The 20,809-nt window shown below is 47.8% G+C and overlaps 1 protein-coding gene across 9 annotated transcripts in view; it reads right to left on the bottom strand.

The window, feature by feature from the left end:
* Agap1 (ArfGAP with GTPase domain, ankyrin repeat and PH domain 1) overlaps positions 1 to 20,809 on the bottom strand; it is a 428,036-nt gene that overhangs the window by 146,140 nt on the left and 261,087 nt on the right. For all 9 annotated transcript variants that reach the window (XM_032901597.1, XM_032901598.1, XM_032901599.1 and 6 more), the window contains one exon: positions 13,645 to 13,749. In XM_032901597.1, the coding sequence (XP_032757488.1) occupies positions 13,645 to 13,749 (105 nt within the window). The remainder of the gene's footprint in view (positions 1 to 13,644; positions 13,750 to 20,809) is intronic.

The following is a 20,809-nucleotide window of genomic DNA, read 5'->3' as shown; positions in this document are numbered from 1 at the left end:
CCCGACTTTGACCTCTAGCCTCTGCAGGTTTGTGTGCACGCACATACACACCAACCAACCAACCGACCGACCAACCAACAGAACGGAACCCAGAACAGTCACTCCTGTATTCCATGCTGCCTTGCTTCTTCTCCCAAGGGAGAAACTGTTCCAAGTTTGATCCTTCCTGCTTCTGCAAGAACACGGCCTTTCATCTCTGCCTGGCTTGGTACTTGAGGAATTAAAGCTGGGATCACTAAACAATGTGGTGTCTTCAGAAGCAGACAGGATGTGCGGATCACGGGTGAATGTGAGGCAGGGACCTCGCTGGGTAAAATAAAGACAGCAAGCTTATTTTGATATGCAAATACCACTCAGCTACCCTTCTCCATGTTAGCTGCAGAAAATGCTGATCGAAGATAAAAGAGGGGAAAAAACCTTTAACAAGGCATGAGGGTAATTCAAAGCCAAGTACTTTTAAACAGCACTTAACAAGTCCCTGGGGCCCACTCAAGAGCCAGGCCCCCCAGAGGTGCCATCTCCCGCCCCTCAACAGCTTGAAAAAGTAGTAATTGCAAACCTATTTGCATTTTTCTCCTCAACTTGTCCACGCTTATCATGTGGATTCTTTTTTCCAGGCCGGCGCCAGAGCAAAGGGACCCGTTCCCGAACACGCCAACAGCTCGGCAGCCATGCTTGCTGTCCCCCTGCGCCCGCGCCTGCACCTTTGCCTTCCCCTGTTTTTTACATTTTGCTCCTAATTACGTTGCATCTATTGCCGTACACTTAATTAGCTGCATTAATGTGATTTCTTTTCACATAGTCAAGCAATTAAGAGCTATGATTGAGTTTCATTCAATTAGCCTCAACAAACATGCTAATTGATGTCCCAGATGCAAATGAGGTGCAATGAGAGAGACCTGCTCGCAATTGAGAACCACGTCAGAGACCCAGAGCTTTCAGCTTGCTGACAGAAGCACAGTTTAACGTGGCTCTTGCCTTCTGTATGGTGGCCTTAGGAGAAAGACGAGGGGCCATTAGCGCCTCCGTGTTCCAGATCATTCCAGATATTGAGAATTCACTGTTTGGTTGCTATACAATGTGGACTCACACTTCACAGTTAGGTGTCCCTGGACTGGAAGGAGATCAGCTGGGTAACATTTGGCTGCTGCAGACCGAGTGCTGCACAATTCCCATCAGCAGACAGTTACAAGGCTGTCAAGAAAATTTCCCCCAAGAACCTCAAAAGCAATCCAAGCCGTCCCCGAGCATTCTGTGTGCGTGATAGCCTGGATGGTCTTCGGTAAAGGGGAAGTTCATCTTCGTCACCTCTGGGGCATTTGGCACTTGAGTTAAGCACAAAATACAGCAATCCATCAATAGTCCCTAAAAATATTCTTAGCAGATCGATTCTTGCTGCCTTGCGTCTGGAGGTTACTTTCAGATGTCTGTGAAGGATGGCTGGCTGATGCAGTCACAGGGTTAGCTAAAGCAGTTAACATGATCTTGAAGCCAAAGTGAAATGCTCAAACTATGATCTGTACCCCCAAACTACGTCTACCACAAACGCAAGGCCTGGGGACACCATGGCAGCTCTTTGCTGCAGTCCAGTCAAGACAATCAACCAATGCCACTTGGTTTAAACAGATAATTTTTAAAAGAATTACAACGCTTAAAGACAAATGGCAGACAAAGCAAGCCTCTGCTGCAGTTAGATTTTCCCAATATGCTCTGGGCTCTAAGTATACAATGTGTTGAGAGTGCTGACACTTTGCTACAATATATAACACTGTTTCAGATAACTTTTACAGACTGTTGAAATTTGTTTTCTTTTTAAATTACACTTACTATCTTTATTTACTTCTCTCTGTCTCTGTCTCTCTGTGTTGTATAGGTCAGAGGATAACTGAACTTGGGTCCAGCAGAAGCCCCCACCTGGTGAGCGGCTACTCACTAGCTTTACTTAAGGGCACAGCCAATATAACCAAACCATCCTCTTTCTGTAATTTAGCTTAGCAATCTTCAAAGTGTGATCCTCTATGCCTGTCAGGGGATCCAAAAGTCAAGGAGCAGTTCAGAAGGGCTCTCCAAGGTAATTTGCTTTTTAATTGTATGGAAATTTTGTTCTAATGTTGCAAGAGTGACAGGGCAATTTACCTAGGACAAAAAGCTACTTTTATTTTCTGAATTTCAACCAGAAAGGCCTTCTGTGGGTCTGACCGTGACTGGGTGCCTTTTGGAATTGCCAGCTAAACTAGCCTTTTTTTTTTTTTTTAAAGTGAAGCAATGTTTTTTCAATTAACAGAAGGGCTGTCACACAAAGGCTATGGTTATCTCTTAGGAAATTAAGGGTATTCTCTTGAAAAAATAAATAAAACAAGTCCTTCATGGAAAATAGCTGACAGTATTAGCGACTAATGAAAGAGTCTGAGCTCCCTTGCAAGAAATGAAAAATCTAAACCCTTATTTCTCTCTCGCCACAAGATTGGCACCTTTCAAACATTGAACATGTTCTGAAAAGGCTGGTGACAGTTTTAACTCAGTACCTGGATATTATGGGGAGAAGGGAAGCGTCACCATTTGGGAATCTGCAAACTTCACTTCAGAAACATCACTGTACTGAAATGGTTGCTGTATGATGCCATGCACATGGGTGCATGTGGCTAGGCATATGTGGATAAAACACACAAAAAAGTCATTCATGGTACAGTCATTCATGGGCTCGTTCCTAAGTTCTAGGATGTACACACTGTGCTTTGGTGTACCATCAAAGAGAATACTCAGGACAAGATGAACCGGAACTGAACATACGTCTCCCTCTTCCGCTAAGACTACGTGAGTAGATGCCTTATACCTTGAACAAGAATTGTCAGGTCTTAAAAAGGTTTGGAATAATGGAAAAGAACATTGCTACTTCATGGCTTGCTTTCTTCTGGAAACTACTCTTCCTTTATTTATCTATGGGAGGAGGCAAACATGTGGCCAGCCGACACCTTCTGTAGTCTCCTTTTGTAGTCTCTGACTTGCAGGAATTGAACCTAGGGAGTCAGGCTTGGTGACAAGCACCTTTACTTACTGAGACATCTCTCTGGTTTGTAAAATATATTTTCATAATACTATTATCTACCTGAACAGAGAATGTGTGGGTCCTTATTCTAAATGAACTTGAACATTTAAAACTTTTGTCTGAATGCTTGACATGAGAAAAAAAAAAAAAAAAAGACCCATTTCTTATTTTCACTGTACTTTGAAAATGTCCTGGTTCAAAAAGGAAGCCGTAGTTCATTAACTTGTTTAAAAAAAAAAAAAAACCCACACAAAAAGTGTATGTAAGGGAAGCCATTGTTAGATACACTGCTATTCCCAAACTCCATTTAATATATTTTTCAAAGGAAACTAATCCATAAAGACAGATCTAGCACCAGCCATTCATGGAGATCAAGCACACATGAGAGTCGCACACGTATGGATGGTAAACAATAGCCTCATGCATAGTCACGGGCAGACGGGAGGCGCACACCTAAAAATACCTCGGAAATGTTCCGGGACTACCGAGTCTTCAGGCCACATCCTTTCAGATCACGGAACTCAAAGACCACGATTTCTCCTTCTCTCCAAAGGGTCCCAGCCACAATAGCAAGGTAGGAGGCAGCTTCAAAGCCGCAAAATCTCTATGAGGAATAATTTTGTTTCCCAAGACAGAATTCCAGCGCTCTGCTTTTACAAGAGCCTTCTTGAAGGAGGATACTTCTCAGTGCATATGCACCTGACCCTGGGCCACTGAGGGAACAAGGCAGCCACCAAATAAGAGTCTCACAGTGGCTGAGGATGAGGAATCAGTTAGGAGACTGTTCGCCCCAGTGAATGCCTCGCCGGTCTGGGTAATTACGCCACTCCTGGTAGCTGATGGGACCTGGCTGGGGTTCAGTGGCAGCACACTTCCCCTACACTGGTACAAGGGCAAGGGCGGGCTCACTCTCGCACGTCGGCAGGGTGAATCTCTCTGTTCTCTTCACCATTGCGACCAGCATCCAACCATAGTGGGCGAAATTCCAACCTCAGCCCAGGGGGATACGTTATTGTAATATAAATCTAAATAGTAGAAAATCCCACAGTGAATTATGAATATACCTTTGGCCCCGTGATTGTATCTGTCTTGATTGACTTACTCTACTGAGTGTCACGCTGCAAGGAAGAGTCTTCTCATTTTAGGTTCAATTGAACATTACCCAGTTGTAACCCATGCGTGCTCAAACTTAGCGGGTGCCGGACGAATGCTTCCGCTACGTGAAAGACTGTCTGTCACTTGAGGAGCTGCAGGCATCTCTGAGGGCAGGGCACGTCTCACTACAGCAAAATGTGCGGACAGGGCAGTGCTAGTGGAGTGCTTTAGCACTTAAATACCGGTGGAGTCGCCGGTCATCTTAGCATCTGCTCTACAGAAATGTTCAGCACAGTGGTGCTGGCTAGCCCGGATGTCTTTAAGTCTTCAGAGTGTTAGCGAACAAACCAGCTAGAAGAGACACATCAGCTACCAGAACTGACTTGGGGGCAGCAGGCTCTTACCACGGAGGGTGGCTTGCCTTTACCTCTGTTACATGACCTAAGGGGGGCACTCAAGGGTCCCACTGGAGGCACCACAAATTTTAAGTACTTCTAATTTTTAAGAGTCCACATTGGCCTGCTTAGAAGTCTCCTGCTGTCAGAGCTTTCTGTGAGCCACTTTCTCAGCTGCTCTCGATTTCCTTCCTGTGTGCAGGGGTAGTTGACAGCACCGTGGGCAGATCCAACTTGCATGGGGGCGGTGACTCACGATTTCCATGATCTTCTCTCCCACACTGAGGTCAGAAGATGACACAGCTTCTCTAGATGAGAGGACAGGCCTCCACCAAGTAGCCTGAGAGACTGTTAGGGACCGCCACCACTTTCTCATTTACTCTGAATGTGGGCTGGTGGCTTCTGCATCCTGGTCTATGCATCCACAGCCTTCCTGCCTGGTGGGAAGACTGCTGTGAGGTTTAAGCTAAGGTAATACACAAAAGGCTTAAGAAAGTGGCCCAGCTCTTATAAATAAAGGCCCTCACTATTTCTGCCCACTGGCTCTCCCTCTCGCGCTTTATACAGCTTTCTCGGGCTAAAGGTGTTCTTCCCTACCTTAGATAGCAGTTCCGACATGAGAAGCCATTAGGGGTGACTGTGAATCCATTTTTCACTTTACAGTATAAGGGGAAAAAAAAATCCCTTGAAATGCTGACATTTCCTACTTTTTCTCCCCTCCTCTTTTTGGTGGGGGAGGCATGTATCTGGCAAGTCAGACATTTTTATTGCAAAATGCTGTCTGGAAAAGATGCAAAGTAAAACCTGCTAAAATGCAAGGGCAGAAACCCCCCACAAAACTAAGGGGGAAAAACAAAAGGCCCCCTTCCCTTTGCTTATTGAGTTCAGAGGCATAACAGGCTGCACCCTGCAGCAAACGGGAAGCTACACTAATTTTAAAGCCATAAAACGCTCTCAAGTGCCCTGCGGGGCAGGAGGCTCTGAAGCTAGTGGCACCTAAATAAGACGCGGTTCATTTACTCCGCAGCTTAGCCTAATGTAATCATCAGCGGTTTCTTAGCCTAGAGTTGTTAACAGACGAGTAGCCGGCACAGAGGCAGCCCTCCCAGCCACCGAGGGGGCTGCAGCTAGATTGCTGTTGATTAGAAAATTTTTCAGTTTTGACAAGCACTTAATGAACATAAATCGCACCTTGATTGGTTTCCTTTCGGGGCCACGGGCACACCTGAGCAGAAGAGAAGGGCCTCGCCAGCGCCACCCTGCCCTACCTTGCGAGACCCTAGCAACGAGCGGGCAATCAGGTTATGAGCCATACAAGAAAATATTTATAAAATAGAATAATGAAATTCAATCTCTCAGAGGAAGAGGGAGAGCATTTGCTACCCCCCTCGGCCATCCTCTCCCACTGAGACCTCGGTGGTGACTGTCACCACAGGAAAACATAGGGTTTTGATTTATCTGCCTTTCTGGGGGAATTTCTGGCCACAATTTGTAACACTAAAAGGGCCCCCAAAGGGGGGGTGCAAAATGATACAAATTGGGTACGAAGGATAGCCACCACTATGTGAACTGTCATTTGGTGCATCAATGTTTCCTGGACTCTTCTAGAAACTTAAAAGACCGGGAGCCACAGAGTGGAGAGACTGTTTACACACACACACACACACACACACACACACACACACACACACACACACACACACACACACACGCCCCTCCATTTCACTAAAACAAGCAAGAAGACTGTTTCCGTCCTTGGGAAAGAGCTCAGCTGGGCTCTCAAACATCTGTGACCGCGAGGTCTTCCTCCCTCGAGGTAACCACCCTTCACCAACATCAAGACGGCTGCAAACGAGTGAGCGCACATTTTGACCATTTGTATTTACAGAATCTGGTGTGTGTTTGACGTGCACTTGTGTTCATATCCATGTTGCGGTATGTGTGGAGGTCAGAGGTTAGCCTCGAGTGAGTACTCCTGACCTTTCACCTTGAGAAAGTCTCCTCCTTTTCTTGATGGCATTACACCAGGTTAGTGGCTCAAGAGCTTCGGAGAATCTCCCATATCTGCGTCCATCATACGGAAGGCAGCTCTGGATTACAGATGTGGCCCACTGCACCTGGCCTTCTGTGACTTCTGAGGATTCAAATTCAGGTCCTCACACTGCACACAAAATACAAAGTGTACCTTCTCCTCAGCCTCACTCCTATTTTTAGATCTGAAATGCTGTCCCAGACCTGGGTAGCTTAAATTCTTTGGGCAGGATGAAGCTTCGACAGAGATTCTAATCACGTGTATGATGAAACCTGGGTCTCCAGCTCCAAGGAGTATTTCCACGCTCCTCCACTGCGGCTTCACACCCTCAGGTTCCTTAGATCAAGAATGCACGAATGCACTATGCTATGTCCCTGTCACAGAGCATCCATGACTCCACATGCTGATGCACCTTTTCCCTCCTTGTTGATACTGGACACTGACTTGAGACTTGGACATGCCACTCAGTCAGGCACTTTACCGGTGAGGCACTGCACCTCACTGCAACAATTATGGCCCTCAGGGTATCCATGCCACAGGTCTCCATCCGTGAGGCCCCAGAGTAGTCAAGGGTGGGGACAGGAAGCAGGAGAATCTAAGAGGAAGGCTGGGGAAGTTGAGCTGAACAGAGGCTGAACTTCCATTCAAAACTTCCTTTTTCTAGGGATAAGCAGCACAGCCTTGTGAACTACTCCACGTGCTGAGGCACCTTTTCTCTTCTTGTTGATACCAGGCACCGAGTTGAGACTTAGATATGCCAGCTAGCTGAGCAGTTTACCAGTGAGTGCCTTGTCTGGTCAGGATGGCAAATTTGTTGAGTGTATTTTACTACAATTAAAGAGCAAAGTGAGGCACCCTCCAGCTCCTCTCCACTGATCACATCCATCACATCCGTTCCCCACAGAACAGAGTCTGTACAGGGTTGTGGCTTTAAAAGCACCAATGAGTGAACTCTCCCCTATGACTTCAGGAACTCTAGCCCTGGATGTAAAGGCAGGTGAAGTGGCACAGAGTTGCCCTCCTACCCTTGCCCCTTCATCCACCCATAGGCATGCATCCACCCATTCTTCCTCACTCCCCACCCACACCTGCTCCCTCAGCCTACCCGTCCAACTCCCACCACCAAACCATCTCCCTTCCCACTTACTGTCCCTCTATCCATCTGTCCATTCCACAAACCCACCTCTCACCACGCCTCTCCATCCACTCTATATCTTTACCCACCCACCAGGATGCCGCCCTCATGGCAGCGGAGAGCTGATATGGTGCTGTGATATCTGAAGCAGAGGGAAAGAATAAAAAGACGAGACTCTCATGGTGAGAGAAAAAGCCAACACAGAAACGATGCTTTTCTCTGGAGAGATGGCAGGCTGCAGATAGCTTACATCAGGGTGCTGTTGCTCTAAGGAAACCAGCCAGAAATGGGGTCTTCAAGTGACTTCTGATACGTTCATCTAAGAGGGTTGTCTGCTTCACAATCTCACTCCGGCCCTGAGTCATGGCTGCACACCATGGTGGGACCATGTGGAAGGGGAATGGTCACTGTATAGTGTTCGAAAGCAGAGAGAGCTTCAGAAAGATGCTGGGCCCAATGTCCTCTTCGGGGACCTGCCCCAATGACCTAGCTTTTTTTGTTTTGTAAATCAGACCCCATTCCTTACAAGTTCCATCTCTTCCCAGCACAGTCCCAGGGCTGCAGACTATACCTCCAACATGGACACCCATGCAGAGTGGGGGACACCCAGCATGGAAGGCCACCTGCAGTGACAACATTCACATGTCAAGGACCTTGATATGACAGCCATCATGGGCCTACAGTCAGGCGTCTTCAGGATGTTTGACAGCATTCATTTCAGGGAGAACAAGTCCAAAGATGAGCCTTCATCCCAACATGGCGGAAGCCCTGCCCCTAAGGATGCTTTCTTAAGGCCCAGAAAAGCCATATGCTCTTTTTGTTTTCTGCCATCCTCAGACACTCAAAAGGAGGATCAGTTGTGGTGTGGTCTGTCATTCAGAAGCCTCTTCCTGTCCCAAAAGAGGTGTCCCAGGCCAGAACAATACTGATTACTGGCAGCAAGAGCACAACCTTGGCTCTTCCATGTTATAACTACAGCACCCTAACTCTTTGTACTGTACTAGTATTTTCAGATGGTGAGACATTGTGTGTGTGTGTGTGTGTGTGTGTGTGTGTGTGTGTGTGCTTGTGCACACACACACAAGCTCCTGCTCTTCCCACCCCACCAAGTGACTCAATTATGATCACCTGTGTGCACATGTTGTGGTCAATGATCCAAATGGTGAGGTTGGGAACCCAGGCCATCTTGGGTCAAGGGCCCTTCAAAGTCATATAACCCTGATATCCAGTCTGAACCACACTCGGCCCCTAGGCAATGAGCAGTGCTTGTGTAAAGCACAGGCTGGGGAGATGGTGGCGAATGGTGCAGAGCCATGGCACTTACTCATGAAGCAGCAAGATGGGGTAACAAACAAATGACAACAAATACCAAAGACCAAAACAACCCATCATTTATAACATAAGTGACGCAAACTGAAGCAGTGTGTCACCAACGTGAGTCACTGACTCCGCTCCTGTCCAAGATACAAGGCTTTCCGCGTGGGAACAAGAGTAAGGTCTTCTGAACCTAGGATCTTGCTGAGGCAGACGGAAGCTGTTCTGATTTCTGCATGGTGCTGGAACAGCTACCCAAGGGCTTTGAGTGTAACTGCATGTTCTCCACAGGAACTGGGAGGTCCATGCTGGCAGACGTGGGACGTAGTGAGGAGGCATGATCAGAGAGAGATTCTGCCTCCTCTGACCTCAAATCTCCCTGTGATAAAAAGGGCCAGTGTGCTCTACCTGCAGGGGGTGCTGTGACAGGAACTGCTTCCCCAGAAGACCTAGTTAGGAATCATCTCAGATCCCTCCCTGATGTATATCACTCACACGGCCTCCTGTCTGCCTGTGAAATCTGGAGCTATTAAAAATCTGCATTCTGATGACAATTTTTGATTATTGACTCAGAAAAGCACCGAAATGAAGGTTCACAGTACATGTGACCACCTCTTGCTAAAGCATGGCCTCAGCTACCTAATCTCTAATGAATCTATAGAGTAAAAGGTATCCCTCTGAGAGCCTGGTTCCAATTCTGCATATCAGGAAAGTGAAAAAGGGCTGATCTGGTTTCAAGAGGGTACCAGTGAGGAGGAGAAAGCAATCCACAGACAGGCTGGCCTGATGCACAGGGAGGGCTAGGGACAGCTGCCAGGGCCTTGCAAGGAAGGCAGAGCTGGCCCTGACTGTGGTATGCATTCTCACGCAGGGTCCCCCAATGTCACATCCTTGGTTTACAGGGCTGACTCTTACAGCCCTACTTAGGAAGTCTACTACACAGAGCCCACTCCGAGAGGAGGACTGTCAGCCAAGCAAGTGGCTGCTCCCCCGACAGCCACACAAGATGAATAGGTGGCCTGCTGCGACGCAGAGCCCCGGGGCAAAGGTTCTTTCTCATTATCCCTCCATTTTCCATCACCGTGCTCCCTACGGCTCACAGTTAAGTCCACAGAGAGGGAACCTAAGGGTCTCACAACACACTGCCCTGCACCCATCCCATCAGGACCCAGCAATGAGCCTTAAATCCAGGAGAGCCTCATATATATCTTCTCCTCAGGACAGATAAATGCTTTGAGCCTTGGAGTTCTTGGAGACGAGAGATCTAAGTTTTTTTTTTTTTTAAATTATGATTTTATTTCATGTTTATAAGTGTTTTGCCTGCATATGTGCCTGTGTACCATATACCCAAGGAGGCCAGAAGAAGGTGTTGGCTCCCTTAAATCTTTAATTAGAGATGGTTTTGAGCTAAGATCTTCTGGAATAACAGCCAATGCTCTTAAAGGTAAGCCATGCCCAGCCAAGTAGATGATGATATTATTATTAATAATAATTTGGAAAGAGAAACCACAAAAGAGCAAGCCATTGAAGTCAACAATTCAAGGCAGGTTTCACAGAGCCACGAGGCTCACTCTTGGTTGCTTCAGTTGTGTTTAAAAGCCTGAAGTAAAAAAAAAAAAAAGTAGAGGTAATTTGTGGACTTGGCTGGTCAGCCCTGGACCAGGGCAGCAGACAGCCCACACTGCTTTATAACTTCCCTCCCTTTGCCCAGGACAGCTTGTTCACTGTGAAGATATTCATTCTAACTTCAGATGGGCGTGCTTCCTGTTACCTAACCTGGTTCTTGGGTTCATTCACTCAGCATCAGCTGAGGAGGAAAGAGGAAGAAGCTGAGTGGGTTTTGGGGAGCCCAGTTTTAGGCCCAACACGTAACTAAGTGGTCCCCTCAGAAGCGTTTGTCTCTGGTGGGCTTCTCCTTGGGTATCTGGCTGCATTAGCTTTGACTTTTGCTCAGTTTGGTGGAAATTTCTGGGCCCCACACTCCAAAGGGTTAGAAGCCACCCTGAGGGCTTTATCTCCAAACTTCCTACCTAGTGAGTGAGTCTCTGGCTTCCAGGAAAGACAGCTGCCCGCCACACTCAATGACACGGTGCAGAACAATTATGGCTAGTGTGGGGTCTAAACGCCAGTGTCATCTTCCAACTTCTACACAGCCCAGCCCAGCACTGGCCTGATGCTGAACTGAGACATTTGCCCAAGATAGCCTCTGGCTTCACCATCTGGAGCCCCATGGGGCCCTGTGACTATGGTGGGCATCAGGCTGGGAACCACCGATATTTTAGGAAGCACAGAGCAGAAGGCTGTCATTACGTGCTCCTTCCATGCCTCTACCGTCTCCCCTCCACATACAAAGCAAGGGGGACCAGGGCCTGCACCATCCAAGCCTTGGGAGAAACTAGAAGAGGTAGCAAAATGGGCTATGGCTAAGGTACCACTGGGCAAGAGTGTTCTCCTGGAGACAACCACCAGGCTCCCCAACAGAAACAGGAAACTGAGTAGTTTCCTTCTGTATATTCCATGGGGACACAGGTGATATGGTATAGCCTGGGCTAAATGTAGGGCAGAGAGAAGGTGAGCCACCAGCCAAATTTTACCTATTACTGTTCGCCACGTTCCAGCTTTGCTCTCTAATGCACACGAAGCACCAGAGCTAGTGACGAGAGGCCTTTGCTCTGACAGGATCTAAGGAAGAACAAGACCCAAGGCTGAGCAGCCTTCCTTGTAGACTGGGCTGATGTAGGGTAGGAAAGGTCTGGAAAGGCTCATCTCTGTGTGCTCAGGGATGGAAGCTGTGGGGGGAAGAGTTGTGGAAACACACAGTGCTCAGGACGACAGCTCTGGAAAAGGAATGGGCCCTGTTACGGGTCGGTCTTCAGGATCAGACACCCCATCTTTCCGCCATCGAGGCGGCCTGGAGAACCAAATCTATTCCCAAGATGAGCTTGAGACAGAGACACACAAAGAGGTTCCTCATCCAACAAAGAATTCATCACACATGAATACAACTGCACCTTAGAATATACTGGAACCTATGAATACATGTAGATATGTATCTTCTACACACACACACACACACACACACATACACACACACACACACCCCCTTAGGATGGGGCTATGAACCAATATACCCAGCCATACTGAAAACACCATATGGAATGTTCAGCTGAGCCCAACCCATCTAATCCTACACAGGACTTGGGCAAACTCATCTACAACAGGGTCTGTGCTTCATAGTCACATGCTGACCACCTTCACAGCTCGGCTGAGTGTGGAACTGAAAACAGCAGGGTGGTTGTGTTGGAATGGTTTCATGCCGACGTCCAGTCAAAACATCCTGCAAGGACCACTGTAAGCTAGACAGTGCCTATGGATTACGGTTGGGCATGGCAGGCACCCTGTTAGCACTGCAAGTCAGTCAGGGATAGGGACAGAAGCAGGTGGTCTCTCGTGTGGCTCTGGTTACTGCTCCGAGTCAAGGGGAGAAAGAGTCATAGCAGTAACAACACACAAGACAATATTGGGGTAAAAAGACATTCTAAAAAGGTGACTGTTCTTGAGTGTGCAGGGGAAAGGCCTCTTCCAAAAGGGCCCCAGGAAGCTGACATGTATGCTCACGCCAGTAATATCATATATCATATCAATCATATCAAATCATATCGTATCAAACTGATTACTGGTAGTCTACCTTAAAGGAACAGGTAAGGACCAAAGAGATATCAGGAGAGAGCCCATTCAGACTTACTTGTATAACAGTGGGGGAGGGAGGTCAAACCTATCCATTCATTCATCGCCCATTTTTTTATTGTGTTTGAGATACTGCTGAACCACTCAATGCAGCAGTGGTACAGTGGAACACTCTATAAACATGGAAACGCTGCCCCGTATTTGCTTTCATGGAAAAACGCATGTGACCTATCACTGGAGAGGTGAGCGGGCCACAAGATGTGCTGTCTGTGAAAGCACCAAGCCCATGTGCAGAGGCACCTAGGTCTGCACTCCCAGCACACACAGCAGGGAACATTTTCAACTTCCACTCAGCATGCTTATTTTAAACTTTTTTGTTAACAATTGTAACTTTTAAAGCATTTCACGTTTTAAATCCATAACAGCTCGATAGGGTGGCAAAACCCAATGACTAGTTCTCAGCCTGTGCAGTTCACGGCACCAAAACAGAGTCCTACCTTAAAAGTGCTCACTGTGAATAGAGTGACTGGACGCCTGCCACAGTAAGCCTGAGTCCACTTTCAGAAGAAGCCATGGGGGCAACGCAGGCTTAGAACACTTTCCCACCTTCCCAGCATGAAAAGCCTGGTGAACGTCATCAGGCCTGGCTCTGCTCTCAGGTGTTCAGGGCTGAGCCTGAGGTAGTTCAGGCTTTCACAGATACTCTCTTGGCTTACCCCCACCATTCTCATTTAAGATGCTACTTCATAAGCAATGTGTACTGTAGTCCACTATAGCCCAGAAAGATTAACAGATTAATTAAATAGATTAATAGATTAACAGAGAGATGAAGGGGATGGGAGTCTGAGGGACTGGCTGCCTTATCTACTTCTCGGGGGTTCAATACCACTGTCCTCTTCTACCACCTGTCTTCGCGACCACCTCTATCCCACGTACTTACATGTAAACTGGGGTGGTAGGTCAGCACACCATTGTCACACAGGGTGACGTACTTCTTTTTCCACTCTTTGTTTAGTGACTTGCCACTTCTCTTCAGGAGCATGCCCTGTGGGGGAAGAGGACACAGATGACGACGGTTCTGTGTAAGTGGAGAAAGGCGTATAAGACAAAAGGATTCAGAACAATGTAAACTTTCTTGTGGATTTTAAATTCTACAGAACATTATCCTTGCTTTTAGATTTAGTTTGGGTTTTTTTTTCTCTTTCATATTCGACATTATAGATGATATCTGAAATGTGAACTTTGTGATAGGCTCTCTCAGTCCGCTGTTGGTCAACAGTTGCAGTGGACATCATGGCTGCCCATCAGACGGCCCACGGAGCCGACTCACAGTGGAGTCACGGCGAGTGGGAAATGCCTAAGGGAAAGGCGCTTTTATTCTTTACTTGTTGGTTTTTGTGGCACTGGGAAGTAAACCCAGGGCCTTGCACATTCAAGGAAAATGCTCTACCAGGCCCAGCCCAGGTCTAGCCGAGGCCCAGTCCCTGCCCCAGCCCATCCTATCCCTGCCCCAGGAGTAATATTTTAACACAGAACCTAAATTGCCTTCTCTGATAAAAAGGCAGCAATGATCACTTTACCATAATTTTATAAACACTACGATTTCATGTTACAATTTCTTTACAGAATTTTAATTTATTCAAACTGAAATTCCATTTGCAAACTTTAGTAACAACACTGGGTGGGTGAGCAGTGTGTAATTCACCTCGATCGATTTTTAATGAAGCCCCATTAAGATTTCTGGGAAAGCTTTCAGAATTCGAAACTAACATATTTTGGAACTCACATGTGGCCTAGCCTTCCCTGGATGGCCGCTGCGGATGTGTGCCTGGTCTAAGTGCCAACTCTCAGCACATCCTGCACCTGCTCACCAGCTTTCCTGGGTGAGGACAATGGAGGAGCCATCCTGAGTGGGGGTCAGGCCAACACTCCAGCCTTGGGCTCCCCTTCTTCTCAGCTGCAGTTTCCCTGTCAGGCTTGCTCACTCCTGTACACTCTAATTCTGTGCATGTGCAGAGAGGAAGTCTCTTGTCCATCAGTAAACTGCCGTAGTTACAACGGTGGCTGAGAAGGCACGTGCCTAACACTAGCTAAGTATGACAGTCTCCCTGCCTTCCTCATCCTGTTCTTCCCCACGAATTCTCAGCCCAGGACGGGGCAGCCTGCACAGGAGTCAGGAAGGAGCTCACTTGTCAGCTACCAACATGGCGAGGATACTGCTCTGTTTACTCATATCATAAACAAGCTTCTAACCCTAGCCTGGGGATCTGGGATCTGTTACTGGGCTATCTGAACCACCTACAAATGGACCTCTGGAAGGCCATGGCTCTGCAAGATCTCATCATGTAAAGAAAGCACGTGGCAAAAAGTAACCCAGGGGAAAACGTTTATGCTGAAAACCTAGAGCAACACAAGTTCCCCTGTGTGGTACAAATGGACGGGACACAGTAAGTCACTTCCAGGGACACAATAAACCAACATCCTCTAAGCCCTCACACTCCTGCCCCAAGGGCAACTCCTGTTCTTAACCCAGAACACAAGGCCACATCCAAGTTCTCCCGTGGGCTCCCATTTTCCCATCATCCACTTCAGATGGAATTTCAACAATACAGAGGGCTGGGGGGGTCAGTGCAATGTCACTGGAAGATTAGGGCTGCTGCGGCAGGCTTCAGAAGGCCGTGTCCCTTCCTGCTCAGGCAAGCGCCTGCAGATGTCTAACACAACTCCTCTGGGAGGCTTGTGGGCACTTTCATGAGCCAGCCCTATGCTTCTAATTATCCTTTCCCTAGTGAAGGCTACAGAGAAAAAGAGGAGAAACTGACCAGGCTGGAGGCATGTGGAGAAGACCTCGCAGTTATCTGGTGAACTAAAGGAAGTATCTATTTTTAAAAAGACTGTTTTTTTTTGGTTTAACATTCATTTATTTATTATTTGTGTGCCGCTGTGTGTGCAGGAGCTAGGTCGGCAAACACTCTGCTGGGATCAGCTCTCTGCATTTACCACTCGGAGTCAGGGATTGAACTCAGGGTAGCAGACTTAGCGGCAGATGTCTTTACTTGCTGAACCTTGCTGGCTCCACGCTGATCAATTTTGCTGCTAGGAAAATGATGTCGAGGACGGAACACATGAATGTTGACGCTCGTGAATAAATTATCCTGCTCCTTAGAAGACACTGCTGCCTGACACCGTTGTATTAGCTCAGCACTGTAGGAGGAGGTGGGCCTGAAGAAGACAGACTCAAGGGCCACCTCTTTCTGCCACCTGCCTGCCTACCTTGGCCCTCACTGACTTAATAATATCTCCTTCTACCTCTGCCCTTCAAGGTTACAGGAGAGACCGAGAGCCTCAACTTTCCTGTTCACACGTCCTGCCTGTGGCCAGCAGGGCCATAAAGGTCTTCTCCTTCCATGGCCTAAACACTGGCCTTGTAGCTGGCTTCCTTGAGCATTGACCTGTTCACTCTCTTTTGTTCGCACCAACCATAGGACAGAGGCAGCAAAGGCAAGGACACAGAGTTCCTCCCTGTAGACAAGGGCAAAGCCCGCCTAACCCTGTGAAGGGGCAGGCCTCCCACTCCCACCATTCCCTAGTTTTCAGCTGCAGTGACCAAAGCTGCTCTCACAACAGAAACTCTGAGTGTCTCAGCCATTGCCTGAGCCAACGCCCACAGTCTGGGACCACCACCAGCTCACCCCTCCAAAGCACAAATGCGATGGCTGGTGCCTGGCAGCCTCAGTGGACACCTGTGACAGGGATTCCCTCTGGAGCAAAGTAAGATCACATGACTGTAAGATCACACTCTCCACAGTTCCTGAGATGCTCTTCAGCTACTAAAGAGTTCCAGCTTAGCTAAGGAAAAGGACTGGTTGTTCTTTTTTTTTCAGATGGGCCTGGAGACCCTGCTTGACTATCAAATTTCCACAGAACATGATGTATTCAAGCTGGGCACTGTGGTGCATGCCTTTAATCCCAATAGGGCAACTCAAAGCCAGCCTGGCTTACACAGTGAGTTCTAGGACAATCAGTGCTAAATAGTAAAACTGTCTTAAAAACAAACAAAACAAAAAGTAAACAAACAAAACAACTTACAAAAAAATATCATGCGCTGAGAGAGAGAGAGAGAGAGAGAGAGAGAGAGAGAGAGAAAGAGAGAGCAGGGTCACCACTCTACTGGCTGAAGAGAAAATGCAAAAACATTCCTTAAACTGTACTGCGTCTGGCTCCAGAGGATGGGGTTCTGGTGGCTACCCTGACAGTAGGCAGGAAACATCTGAACATTTCTCAGGCAGGAAGAAAATGTGTGCATGATGAGAATGAATCTTCCTATAAGCAAATGCCAGGGATAAAGTGGACAGGGCTGAAGGAGTCACATGGTCTAGGGAGTCTCTGGCATGTCAGATGCCTCTGCTGTCCGGGTGCAGCAGAGAAGCAGAGGGCAGGCAAGCCCTGTCCTGTGCAGTTGTCTCCTCAGTATATGAAACGCCGGACTTGCTTCAGAAAGCTTAGCTGAAAATACTGGCAACATCTCAGGAGATGTTTTTGCACAGAACATGTATCAGTTTATCCTGTCCGGAGGATGCCTGCAGGAGGGCTTTCTGTTTGAGACCTCCAGACAAGAGTCCTGGCTTTACCAGATACTGGTTTCTTAGCGCCTAAAAGCAAATATGGAAGGACCAGAGAGATAACACAGTGCAGGAGTGTCAGGAGACAGGCAATTTAATGCTGGGCCATAGGCTGCATGAGAACTGCAGACAACACACTGAGAGTCACGTTCCAACACACAGCAGCAGCTTCCTTGATAGAACAGGTCTCTATAGCACACAGCCCCAGACAGGCCTCAGCCTGACAGCCAGCATTGACTGGTCAAGCAGGGGCAACCCTGTGGCCACATCTCAGCCCCACATGGTGCTGTTACTCAAAGGTCTCACAAACACAAGCCATTGGTGTTGTGAGTATTACCAGGCCCGGAGATTCTAAAATATGAAATGCATATGGTGACCACTTTCTGGCCTGCAGACACAGAAGCAGGGCAGGTTCATGGTAGTGTGAAGCAAGACCTAAAACAAAGAGAACACAGCTACAGAGAGGGGGAAGGAAGAGGCTCCTTTCATTTTGTGCATGACCAAGAGTATGGCCGGTCCCAGGGTTCTCTTGCAAAGATCCAGGTTTCAACAAATCTTAGCGGCCTTTTTTGGGTCCATGTCAACAACAGTTGTTCCCCTAAACTGTTTCCACTTTTTAAGGCCATGCTCATTTGATGGGCTCATAGTCATCGATGAACCCCAGTTGATGATGCCCGGGCATTACAGGGTTAAAACATGTCTTTTTTTCTTCCTTCTCGAGTTCACCCAGAGTGGTAATCACTGTTTCAGTCTAAAGAGCTAGAAGTGAAACCATAAAGCTCTGTACGTGCTAGGTGGGTATGTCTGCTTATGGTCCTATAAGCTCTGCGAGGACATGGAGTGGCCAGGGAGTCCCAGGGTGGCCAGGGCCCATGGTAGGCATAGCATTCCATGATCTGCCAGCCTGAACTCTCCCATCTCTGACAACCAAGCCATATAAACAGTTCGTTTTAAACTTTTAGAGGACACAAAGCCAGAGTCCTGCCAGACAGGAGATGACAGAGGCCGGAAGGCTCCTGGCTGTCTAGACACAGGCGGGCGGCTCCCATCAGCGCGTGCAAACTGCACTTAGGATTCTAAGTCTCTTTGAGTGGCTGTAACCTAGGGCAAAACTGCATGGCAGAACGTCAAGATGCATCCTTTGTCCATCTCTCAGACGACAATCTGGTACACGTGAAGACGATCCTCGTTTTAGAGGGCTCTTGCCGGCCAGCATGGACGTCCATTTGAGAACACTTTCTTTCACCATTCATTTGGATATGGTAAGTTTCAGGACATACATACAGAGTTCCCAGGATGAACTAGTTTGCTCCCCGCATGTGCAATCGCTAGTCTACACAGAAGGCCAGAGTGTGCAAGCATCTGCCTGCAGAGAGCTCGAGAGCACCATGCACTGTGTAACTCCATCATCCCAGTGACTCAAGTCAACCCAGGTACAGTTGAAGCTGGTAAGGGGGCCGGAGAGGTGGCTCCGCAGTTAAGATCGATTGTGTACCTCCCAGAGGACTCGAGTTTAGTTCCCAGCACCCACGTGGGGCGGCTCAGTCATCTGTACTTCCAGTTTTGGTGGATCTGACTTCCTCTTCTGGCTTCTGTCAGAACTTGCACTCACATGCATATACCCATATATACATAAACATGATTTGAAAAGAATAGTAAGTCTTTAAAAAAAAAAAGACTGGGCAGTTCTAGCTTTGTAGAACTAACTCTGTGCGATTCTTCTTTGTCCTCAGCTCTGGTGTCACAAGAGATGACAAAATGACTGTTCTCTTGACCAGTCCATTCCAGGATGGATAATGCAAATTGGCATGCCTTGGTGTGGACATAGTCAGTCAGGAAGCCAGCGGGACTCAGGAACGTTAGTGGAGCTTTGTGGAAAAAGACGCAGTGTCCCCTGAGCCTGGGCAAGGGGGTCAGGCCACAGGCAGGCAGAAACTTCACCACACCCACACAACCCAAATGCCATGTAAGATTTGCACATGGCAGATTTCACACTGAATTCTGAAAGGACTACTGGCCCCAACTATAGGGAGAAAAGGGGGCCAAGTGAGTTTCCAAGCAGAGAGGTATAGAAGATAGTTCCAAGTCTAAACACCCCCTGTCACAAAATAGTGTCTGGTGACAGCTTCTCCTACCAGTGGGAACCCCTAGAGGAAGACCTGGCCTTAGAGCTTAGATTAAATGCAGACAACAATGGCAGGTAAAACCAGGAACGAACGTGTGTCTTATGCAAGGTGTGGCAGTCTGATCCTTTCTTCAGACCTTGGGAAAAATTTCAACAGCATGCCAGCTGCCTTTTGTATAGAGTTGGGGCTAGGGATGGTGGACAGGTTTCTATGCCACAGAATGGACTATGCCTTCATACAACAAAGGCCAACAAGAGCTTTTTGTCTTTACTTTTTTTTTTTTTTTAAAAGACCATACAATCTTTAACTAAAATGCTAAAAGGTTCAGAATGAAGCCTGCTCCCTGGGCCCTGACTCTAGGCACATCAGGAAGGAAGCAGGACGAGGTGGCTACACATCAGCTAACACAGATCATTTCTTGAAAAAGAGAGAAGGAAGAGGAAGGGTACATCAGAACAGGTATCTGGCTGAACTTTATGACTCCCATGCACCAGCTACTGCCACCTGTGTCTGGCTCCTCTCCAACCTTTTACAATGTAGGGATCTGCTCTAATCTGTCACTGAGTCACTGCTACACGGTATGTGGGTGCAATCCAGTTCATCTGAATCTCCTGCCTCAGACAGTGAGAACTGGTGGAAGGACTTCATCCAGGTGTGCCCATGCAGGGGACCACATCATGCACTTCCAGCCTGAAGCACCAAAGACTTGAGACTCTGGGGATCCTGGGATGGGCTGTGGGAGGGTACACTGAAGCCACCAAGACTTCAGAGAAGACCTGTGAAAACCCAGCCCTGGTGGTGTTCGTACCCAGATGGCCCCTGGTTCAATTTAACTAGTACTGTGGGGATCAATTGTACTTGTTCTGTTCTCAGCTTAACAGAGCCAGACAGATCTGACTTCAGTGCCCCTTGGGAAGTCAAGATTGTCCTGCTACAGGCAGTGGGAAGGGGACACCCTAAGACTGCCCGAGGGGAACACTAGGTACCAGAGGGATGGCTGTATTGCTGTCTTGCTGACCTCTGCCCCCTCCAGCCCCAGAGGCATGCGTAGTGCACAGAAGAGCCCCTGCCCCCAGAACCCCAATAGTCTGATAAATAAGCCGCTGTTGTTGTTTTTTGTTTTTTTGTTTCTTTTTTTTTTTTGGAGCTGGGGACCAAACCCAGGGCCTTGCGCTTGCTAGGCAAGCGCTCTACCACTGAGCTAAATCCCCAACAAGCCGCTGTTGTTTTAAATCACCAGGATTTGGTTCAGTTACACTGCACTGGATAGCCAAAACACCAGTCGGTGACAGAATCAGGCATTTGGACTTCTGCTTACGGCCTGGAGGCTTTGTGACTTCCCTGGAAACCACTTTCC

This window comes from Rattus rattus, chromosome 4 (assembly GCF_011064425.1).
Source record: "Rattus rattus isolate New Zealand chromosome 4, Rrattus_CSIRO_v1, whole genome shotgun sequence".
Classification (NCBI taxonomy): Eukaryota; Metazoa; Chordata; class Mammalia; order Rodentia; family Muridae; genus Rattus; species Rattus rattus.
Note: the sequence above shows the minus strand (reverse complement) of the source record. Positions and strands in the feature narration are given on the sequence as shown.